Source organism: Phalaenopsis equestris, unplaced genomic scaffold, assembly GCF_001263595.1.
Source record: "Phalaenopsis equestris unplaced genomic scaffold, ASM126359v1 Scaffold000399, whole genome shotgun sequence".
Lineage (NCBI taxonomy): Eukaryota > Viridiplantae > Streptophyta > Magnoliopsida > Asparagales > Orchidaceae > Phalaenopsis > Phalaenopsis equestris.
The window spans coordinates 986,619-997,523 of NW_018164841.1; the positions used below are offsets into that span (position 1 = coordinate 986,619).

The following is a 10,905-nucleotide window of genomic DNA, read 5'->3' on the forward strand; positions in this document are numbered from 1 at the left end:
CAGGATCACCTGGGCATCAGAAAGCCTCAACTGCCTTGCAGCAAAAAGCACATTAAAAGCCTTTCCTTCTACTCCACAGGGCACATTTCGCGCTACTTCATCATAGTTAACTACATTGACTCTGAAGCCATGATTCAAGAAAAGGTTTTCCATCCATCTTTCAATAGCAAGCTGTAGGTGCAAAAGGTTTATCGCCAAAAAAGTGATAGCAAAAAAAGATGCAAATCTGAAAATATATAACCAAATGTTTATTTATGTGCTAGCCTTGCCTTATTATCAAGTTCGGTGCCGAGCAACCGACCAGGAAATTCACCAACGAAAAGGGAGTCTTTTATGGCTAAACAGCTGACTGTAGATAAGATATCCTCAAAGTCAGCCAATGAGGTGAGTGGCAGCCCCTGCACTAAAACCAACACTCAAAAGTTTGCTCCGATATATATAACACTTTTCCTAAATAAAGCTACAAAAACACATTTAGAATAATGAGTAGGTTTTGAGAATTTAGCTTAATAATTTTATTGATATGAAAGGGGTTATAAATATAGGTTACATGAAATTTAAAATAGGAAAGACATAACACTCATATCTCCAAGATTACAATTAATCAGTTCCTGATAACTACCAAAAAATAAAAAGAAATACATAAAATAAGAAATAACCAGGAAAGAAATATATAACTTCTGACATAGAATAGGAAAAAACCGGAAAGCAAATAACATTCCTCCTCAAGTTGAAACATAGATGTTAATCATGTTCAATTTGGATTTGAAATCATCAAACAACGGACAAGGGAAACCCTTTGTGAGGCAGAACTTGAAGTCTTTATCCCCAAGAGCATTTAGGGATACTTCTAGCTGACTATGATTGTCTTCGACTACAGTTTCTGCGGTTTCTGTAGGTAAGCGAAAGACTTCTAAAGGTAATGATGCGGGGAAGTTTGTTGGGAAATAAAAAGCCTACAGGAAAAACTGTAGGGTATGGCTTGCAGGAAAAAAATGAAAAAAAGAAAGAGCACTTGCAGGGAAAGATACAGGGTTTGACCTGCAGATAAAAAAAAGAACAAACACCTGCAGGGAAAGCTGCAAGGTATGGCCTACACGTAAAAAAAAAACACCTGCAGGGAAAGTTGCAGGATATGACTTGCAGATAAAAAGGAAGAACACTTAAGTGAAGAACACTTAGAGGGAAAGAACAGTCTGCCAGAGGATGGCCTGCTGCAGAGAAAAGCTTCACAGTAGGGCCTTCTGCAGAAAAAAGCTTCAGAGAGTGGTCTATTATGGGAAAAAAGCTTTGGAGAAGGGTCTGCTACGACAAAAAACTTCGGAGGAGGGCCTACTGCGAGTAAAAACTCCAAATGAAGGCCTGTTATGGGAAAAATCTCCGTAAGAAGGGCTTGTTGGGGAAAAAATGTTCCGGAGGAGGGTTTGTTGTGAGGAAAATTTTGGAGGAGGCTCTGCAGCAGGGAGAATTCTAGAGGAGGGACTGCTGCAAGGAGAACTTCCGAGGACCTACTGCAGAGAGAATTTTGTAGGAGGGCTTGCTTTAGGAAAACACTTCGGAGGATAGTTCTACTGCATATGCTTCAAGCTTTAAAGGCTTGGCAATTTGGTCACTATGTAATGTCCATATTTTTACAGCTCCATCAAAACAAGCAGTCACAACATTAACATTCTCCAAGAACTTGAGATCCCAAACACAGCCAGGGTGCTCGATGCTTTGAATGCATATGCCATCTTTCCATATCTTGAAGAGGTAGTCTTCAGCACTTACAACAAGCCCAGATGAATGTGCTTCCATGCAATACAACAGAGATGAATGGCCCAATATCTCCATCAAAACTTCTCCAGTTAAAGCTCAGAGCCTCACAGAGGAATCATGTAACGCAGAAAGGATTACCAAATCTGGAAGAACAGCTAAATCTCAAACAACATCTGTATGACCCCCAAAAGTATGCTGGCAGTTCTTTCCTTTCCAAAGCTTAATGGTTGAATCAGTGGAACTAGTAACAAGATCACCAAATGCTAGCTTCATTACTACTTGAAGGGCCACCTTATGATGTTCCCAGAGTTAATGTTCAACCTTTCTTCCACTGCCGAATCATGCAGTCAATTGATGATGAAATAATGTCCCCATTATCATCCACTAAAAGCCTTGTGACCTGAAGCCTATGGCCATTCATAGTTTCCACAACCACGCCCGTACACAAATCCCAAAGCAAAACGAGTGCGTCCATTCCACCGGACTCGATCCTACCATCTGGGAACCGCTCACTAGGAGGTATCCATGCAATGGGGCCAACAAAGCTTGAGGGCCCAGCGAGAGTCTTACAAAGCACATATCTATGCTTCTTCTCGGGATTCAGGGCCCAGTACCTCATTGTCCTATCCCTCGACAAAGTGACGATTCCAAAGCCATCGCAAACACAAATTCCTCGAACATCGTCTTCGTGTGCTCGAAGTTCACAACATAGGTTATGCTTGCAACCTTCGAACGCCATTGACAACCGAGAACAGAGTTTCAAGTTTAGTTATATGAGAATCTTGGATGGTAGATGATACTGAATCTTATGGGGAGGATATTACTAAAATCTGCTCCTCTTTTTCCTGTTGCACTTGATACCACCAAGCATAGAAATAAAAAAATCTGCAGCTATAGCTTTCTGAAGGAAGTCGGTAGGGAAATGCATCTCCACAAAGGAAGACTGCAGGAAGGGACCACTAAGAAAGATTGCAATAAGGGTTCACATTACAGCCCTGTAAGGAATTTCCGACCTACAGGAAAGGTCTGGGAAGAGCTCCGATGCTAACAACTACACAAAGAGGAGTACCAGCGGCTAAAGACCAATAAGGAGAGGAGTTCCGGTGGCTAGGACTAGTAGGGAGAACGATTGCTTGTTGCAAGGAATAAGAAATTTCGGACAACAGGAGATCTCCTCTACCGTAGACACTAGGATTTGTTTCAAGGCTCTGATACCATATAGGTTTTGAGAAATCAACAAAATAATTTTATTGATATGAAGAGAGATATAAATACAAGTTACATGAATTCTAAAATAAGAAAGACAAAACACTCATATCTCCAAGATTATAATTAATCAATTCCTAATATCTGCCCTGAGATAAAAGAAAAGAAAACAAATAAGAAAAACAAAAAAATAGAAATGATTAAGTAGGAAATAAATAACTTCTAATATAAAATAGGAAATAACCGAAAAAGAATCTAAGAAAAAATAAGAAATAACCGGAAAGGAAATAAATCAATACTAATAGCTTCTAACACAATAAAATATTGAGATAAGACCTCTTTAGTGGCCTCAACTTTGATGAATTTATTAAGAAAGACAATTGCAAAACGAGATGCAGAGGATAGAGTTGTAAAGCCATGCGAGGGGATTTGATTGGGCTCAATCATATACACAAGTGTATGAGTGTTTTGTGCTAACCGACCACGAGTGAAGCAACAACACAAAATCATCTTCAATCTTTATGTTGCCCTAGCATTCACATAGGTTGCAATGGGCTTGCTCGACCGAACACGAGGGGGCTATCTAAAAGCATATTTGTAGATTTTTTGTTTAAAGATAAAACTCTAATCCAAATCTATCTTACTAACCTTAGAAGTATTTGTCGAATTGATATTTAAATGCAAAATAAATTTCAATTTCAATGTGTTTATTTAGAGATTTCAGATTAATTTTAATATATCAAAAAGAATATGTTTGTGGGAAAATACTCAAATTAGAAACTATTATGAAGGAACAATTAAATAAAAGATCGAAGCATATAAATGTTTGTAAATTGTTATACGATTGAGTTAATTCTAACAAGTATAATAATTTGTGATAATTATGTTGTCAAAATATACATAATTTAAACTTAAATGTTTTTATATATCATTCTATAACATAAAAAATAATTTATTATTATATTATTTTTATTTTCAAATCCTCTTATGAGTTATGATTGTTATAATTATGTCACACAGAAGAAAATTAATCAGGTCAACGTAAATAAAAATAAAAATAAAAATAATAAAAGTTTAGAGTACATCAATTATAATAAAAAAGATTAAAATTTGGAATAATTAGACATAATTATGAGACAACAATTTCTAGATTTGAATTAAATTAAATGTTAATCTATTCGATGAAAGAGTAATTTAATTATAACTTAGTTAGATTAAAGATATGTCAAGATGATTAATGAATTTATTTAATTGTATCCTCATATGTTAGATATGGATTTGTCGATTCTAGCTTAATTAGTATCGAAGTAAGCATAAGTTATTAAAAATACTTAGCTCATCTTGCGAGAATCAATGCTTCAAAGTGAATTAAATGTGAGTAACTATATTACAAAATTATAGTATTATTTTTTTACTTTTGAATATGATGCGGGGACTAGGGTTGAACTGACCAACAGTTCGGCAAGGGGGTTGCCGGTTCAGCCTCCGGTCGGCCCTAATTAGGGCTGGGAGCTGCCACCGCCTACCCCATCTTAGTTATCTTCTTTAACAATACACATGTTGTTTATTGTGTTAGGATTTAGTTTTTTGTGTTGGAGAATTCTGTCCAGCTTTTTGTCAGTGGGTGTTTTCCCCTCTAGAATTGTATTCGAAGGTGAGAAGGTTCTCTGACTATAACTTGTCTGAGGTGGTGACCGTATCTAAAGGTTCAAGCGGTGCTCTAGTTGTAGCTCAGTCCCGCGAGGATATTTATCCTTCCCAACTCCCCTCCACAACCTCCCCTGCCCTTCCTGCTAATCACCAACCCTTCCTTGGCCTCCCTGTCATGTCACCCTTCCTCCCTTGCAGCGACACTCTCCCCTACACCCTACTGCTCCAACCAGTGATTCCATCTGTAGCAAATCCTGCCATCGCTAGTCCATCCCACCATCTTCTTGTTGTCCACAACCACTTCTAGCTGCTAACCACACAAACCCCACAAACCATACCCCCAAACCTGCTCCCGTGCTAAACCGCACAGCCTCAGAATGCTGAATCACACCGCCTTTCCCTTTTCTGCCTCAATCACAAACCCAACTACCCTCTTCTAACCCAATACCACCTCTAGTAGCCACCTCTCACGATTATCCACCGGTTGTCCCGCCTAGCCTTATCCGGAGAATCAGGTTGTGTTGTATTTTCTTTCCTGATTTTTGAATATTGATTGTAACCCGTTTGAATTTCACCAATAATATTTACATTTTGATTGTGTTTTGGGTTAACACTGGTATCAAAATATATTTTTTCTTTCAATTTATGCTTTATACTAATGAGATTTAAACTATAACTATTCTTTAGATGGTTATGCTTGGAATATGCATATTAACATTTTTTCTCTAATAATTGCACAATAATTTTTCCTAGAAATACATTAAATTATTAAATGACTTTTAGATTATGTTAGAAAAACATTTATTTGGTAGATAAATATAAAGTGTCTAAGCAAAAAATGTATGCTAGGAATAATGAAATGAAAATATTGTATATTTATATGTTAGTAAGAGAAAAAATTCACTCCCTTATAATACTTATTAAGGACAACAATGCACCGACGTGCATATAAACTTATTGTATCATCTCAAATAATAGTGAATTTTAGATCAAGCATCATTGTTCTTACGAGAATATATTGGCCAAGGGTGAGTAGGTATATTTTCACCTCAGACAATAATAGATTTGTTTTACGCCCTGATGTGTCAAAGAGAGAACATCAACCAAAACTGTGTTACGTTATATTCAGATTGTGCTCCTAATATTTAAGTTTAAGTTTAAGATTGAGAAGATGAAACAAAAATTAATTGCGAATATCATTAATATTTTTAGATTATTATAAGATTCTTATAACATAATAGGAAACCTTAGCATATATATATATATATATATATAATTTTATTTTCATTAAGTTATTATAGTTTAGATGTGTAATTATTCCACTGAGTTAGTTTTGATAATTCATTATACTGTTATTTAGTTTTTTTTTCGGTATAAGTGAAAGAAGAGAGCTGTGTATCGTAAATGAGGCAATAATAAAGCAGGATTTGTTATTTTAAAATAGTTTTGATTATAACATTTTTATGGCTATTTCATTATTATCATATATAGAATTAGTAATAAAATTTGAATTTCAAAGTATAACGGTTAGTTTCCACTTTAGAAATTCCAAGCCCCCTACTCAGGTTGTGACACAAAATGTAGCCCAACCAAATCCATTATTATGCATCAAGCTTTCGATCTTTCACAGCATAGAGAACTTCACATAAACACAAGCTCAATCTAAGCATCATAAAAAAATAGCACACAATGACTTCTTATAAAATCAAGAAACCTAAGTCAAGCACATTTACCACTCACACCAATTCAGCCTCCTACTAATCAAGTTCAAACCGGCAGAAAACTTGCTTGCTCAGATTGTCGCAAAATATAAACTCTTCCTATAATCATCCAATGGATCTGATATAGCCATTTATATCAGGTTTAAAGCTCTCAAAGATAATCAACTAGGTTCACCTGTAAACCCGAAAAAACTATGAAATCTTAATGAGGTTTGCTTCTATCATCTAAACCAAGTAAATTTACTCAATTTAAATCTCAAATTAAGCCTGAGAAATCTCCTTTATCAAGAGTGCTCTACACCCAAAGAGAAGATTAATTAAATGCGAGGTTCCAGCAAAAGTCTCAACCAATATCAAAATAAAAACGCTAATGTCGTTGTTAAGAAGAATCTGGTTTAAGAAAATCCTAATCTACCTATAAAAAAGACTACTCCTGATTCATCTCTTACGCATTGAAGGAGACTTGAGCATAAGGGATTTGCTTTTCTTGGCCTATCCAACAAAAAGGATAAAATAGTTCATCCAATATAAAACACTACTTTTGGAAATAATAAGAGTTGAGCAATGCTTAAAACATAAAATAAAGATATAAATTCAAGTTCTTACTAGGATAAAATAAATAAATGCAAATGAATTGTGTTAACAGTAGAAATATATATACCAAAAGAGGGATAGGAAAAAAATTTTGATCAATATAGGTCTCAAAGCCATAGATTTGCTTTGAGGTGAGTGCAATGTATTGATAATCGATCAAAATTATATTACACTTGTCTCAAATTAAATCTAAAAATTTTGAAACTCACCCTAACAAAATTTTGGTTAAAATATCCTGACTATATACATTTCATAAAAATATTGTTCGGCAACATATTCCTAAAATCAAGTAAAAATAGATTAAAAAAAAAAAGCAGAGCCTTGAGTTATTGCACCTGGATAACCCATAAGCTCGGTTTATAACCACTAAATCCTTTTCTTAACAGAAGAGTCTGCAAATCGGATGACTCTAGAGAAGCGTGGAGCATCATGCAAGTTTTAGAAACCTTAGCTCCACTAACTACATAATGTAGCAAGAAAGAGAAAAAAAGAGAGTAATATTAGAAAGAGAAAATGCAATTAGCTATTGCAACGAACCAACCACATATTAATCATATATTATTTCATAACATAAATTGCAAGCAAGAAAAACATTATATTTGAAACATTAAGGTGATGCTACATATATCTGATTGCTGCATATTCTAACAGAAAAAAAAAGGTTTCATAAAATAAATTCAAAGGATATCAATGATAATTATTTATTTTGGCATGTGTAAGTATAAGTGATGTTGTCTGGCATATGTTGACCGATTATGATCAGGAAATATAAATTATTTTATTATTTGTAATAATTAATAATTAATTGTTCAGTTTATTGTCATCTATGAATTTTCATGGGGCTATTATGTAAGTAAACTGTTGAAGGTAATTGAACTTCCAATTGTAAGGAAATTTGAAAAGAAAGTCCGTTACACCAAGTAATAACTAAATTTGTGATGAATTGAATGCAAACATCCACTGGGTAACATTTTTTTTCTTCCTGATTCCTTTTTATATTTTGAAGAGAATAACAAAACTTTCTTAAATATTTTGTTAGACCGGCATCTAGTTGTACCGTCAAATAATTTGAAAATGTATGTTATTTGCAAGACTAAAAAAGCAATTTAGTCATTTGTTAGTTATTATTGTGGGGTATAAATAGGGCATAATGTGTTTAGGGTTATGTTATGTGTGATTTTTGTAATGAATCTAAGGGTTAGGGTTTGAGAGAAATCGCGTTCCTCTTGAATTATATGTGTTTATCTTTTATGTATTTGAGATTATATCATATTGATTTGGTGTTGGCGGAATAGAATCTATTATTTCTACCATAATTCCTAAAAAAACTTGTCTAATTCCTATCAAATTGGTATCAAAGTATTAGAGTTGTTGCTCCACGAGAAATCTTTATTGTTGCATTTGAGGTCGCTACTCCTCCCCGTATCGTTTTGAAATTGTCGTTGTGTCGCCTTTGTGACCGAACCTCACAATACAGTTGTAATTCGAGCTAGCTAGGAAGTCAACAACAGGATCGTGGGTCACAGTTGTGATGGAACCTTGCGATACAATCGTGATTCGAGCTAGTTAGGAAGCCAATGGCGGGATTGCCGATTGCCTTCATGACCGAACCTCATTATACAGTCGCGATTCAAGTTAGTTGAGAAGCCTGCAACGTCGCCTTGATCACTGAACCTCGCGATACAGTCATGATTCGAGCTATCTGAGAAGCTAATGACGGGATAGCAAAATACAAGAGTTCCGCCTTTGTGATCAAAACCGTTTTGAAAGTAACAGCGGCTAAGAAAGTAGATGCTCTAAAAGAAAAATTGGAGAGAGAGAGAGAGAAGCAAAAACAAATCGGTAATGGGGGAGTGTTTCACATTCATGGAGGGGCAGTTCTTGTCCATGGAGGGAAGATTCACCGCCTTCGAAGAACTGATGAAGAAGATCGCATGGTTTCATACAAAACTACCATGCCACTAGAGGAACCAAGCAACGATGTCGAGTGCGAACACGAGAGGTAGCAATCAGAGTTGTTGTCTTAAGCGGATTATAAGACACAGAGCGAAGAAATTAGGAGCGTATTCGAGTGGCAGAAACATGAGAGTATCACGGCAGCAACTTGAGTGTATCGCAAGACATCTGGAGGTTTGGAATGAGCGGCAGCAGAATGAATGGGAAGATGTGCGAATTGGGAGAGGAGAAGATCGATTCAAAGGATTTTAACCTAGAACAATGAACCACGGTGTGTGAAACTATGATCGAGAGCTGCATCCAATCGAGCCAGTGTCTTTTAATGCGGCAGGCTTCCAGGCAAAGGGAGATTAAAAAGCCTATGAGAATGGGTGAGTTGGTCATGGGCTATGAAGCACAGACACGGAAACAGGGACACAAACATGGCACGCCACAATACGGAGACACGACATATATAATAAGTACATAAAACGATACTTCATGGACACATTTTTATATTTAATTAATTATTAATATGAAATATATACTTTTCATTATTCTTTATTAAAAATATTATAATTCAAATTATGCAAGAATAAAATCTAACTTTAAAATTTTAATTTACATTATAAAACCTCACGCTTATAAAAATTAATTTTTAAAATTAGATATAATATATTTCAAAACAATTCATCCAACTTATCTACTAAAATTTAAAAAATATCATGACTAAAAAGAGAATTACTAAAGCTCGGCGTCGGCGAATATTATATGCATATTTGATGCTCAATTTTGACGAATGTTAGAGGGAATTTCAACATGACGAGAGATGGGGTGGTTTTGATTATGAGGTATAGTGAAGGCTACTCGTATATTTATAATTTTCAAATCCTCGTGTCTCATTTTCTCGAAATCGTGTTAAGCTCACAATCGATGAGGTGTTGAGGTGTGTCTCGAACGTGTTCAGATCTGAAAAAAATTCAAACATATATTTCATAGTGGTGAAGTGTCAAAGAAATGTCAGGGCGTGTTGGACAAGTGTCGAATCCGACACGTGTTTGACATGGGCACGACATATTTTTAGAAGTGTTGGCACTACATAAATCATGGGGCAAGCTAGAATTATGGAATAAGACAAATCAATATGAGTCAAGGAAGACGACCCAACCCTCGCTTCATAAGTGGAGCATACTTGGAACAAAAAAATTGGGGAGAAGGCTCACACATAAGAACACTGCAGATGCCTATCTTTGAAGCAGATGATACCTACGGCTGGGTTTATCACATGGAGAGATTCTTTGTTGTTAATGGGTTGGTGGAGAAAGAAAAATTAATGGTGGTGGCACTTGATTGGAAGGGAAGACTCTAGCATGGTATCAACCCAAGGTATTCTAGTCCAGTAGGAGGCTGGTGTTGACCTCATTTTTGTGAGGTCTTCTTTTCTCCTCCTTAGAGCCTAGGATCTAGTTCTAGAAGTTCCTATTGACCGTCCTAGAAAACTAGAATTGAGACTCACCCTTTTAGAAAATTCTAGTCAATTCCTATTTTCCTTTGATGTCTAGCATCTTTGGCACAAGACCATCGTCTTACGAAAGAGCGGCTATGGGCTATTTTGTGAAGACTCAGGGGAAAAGTTCCCAATAGGACCTCAAAGCCTTAGGAAAACATTCGTCATGACTTTTTCGTCACATACACACATCAAATACACAAAATTCAGAAATTGCACGAAATCGGACTTCAATTAAGCCTAAAGGACGAGTGAAAATGCGAACTTCTTCGGATGACCTCCGACGACAAATTGGACTGCGCCAACGCGTCCGAGATACCAATTTTGGTAGGAAATGACACTCATATTGCTATACTTTCGACATGAGAAAATTGGCACGCAAATCGGTGAATTCGTCAAAATGACCTCCAACGGCAAAATAAACTGTACCAGAGCGTTCGGAATGTCGAAATTACCTAGGGAGGACACCTATTTTGTTGGGCGCCGCACATGGATAAATCGCATGAAATTTGATATATATATATATATATATGT

General features: G+C 35.9%; 1 protein-coding gene across 8 annotated transcripts in view; it reads right to left on the reverse strand.

Annotated features, from left to right (window-relative positions):
- Window positions 1-10,905, reverse strand: part of LOC110026741 (putative S-adenosyl-L-methionine-dependent methyltransferase Mb0747c) — a 50,880-nt gene that overhangs the window by 7,783 nt on the left and 32,192 nt on the right. For 7 of the 8 annotated variants that reach the window (XM_020727831.1, XM_020727832.1, XM_020727838.1 and 4 more), the window contains 3 exons: window positions 7,265-7,389; window positions 270-398; window positions 10-171 (listed from right to left, as the gene is read on the reverse strand). In XM_020727831.1, the coding sequence (XP_020583490.1) occupies window positions 10-171; window positions 270-398; window positions 7,265-7,389 (416 nt within the window). Of the gene's footprint in view, window positions 1-9; window positions 172-269; window positions 404-7,264; window positions 7,390-10,905 lie in introns of all 8 variants that reach the window. The other variant, XM_020727837.1, reaches the window with a different exon arrangement.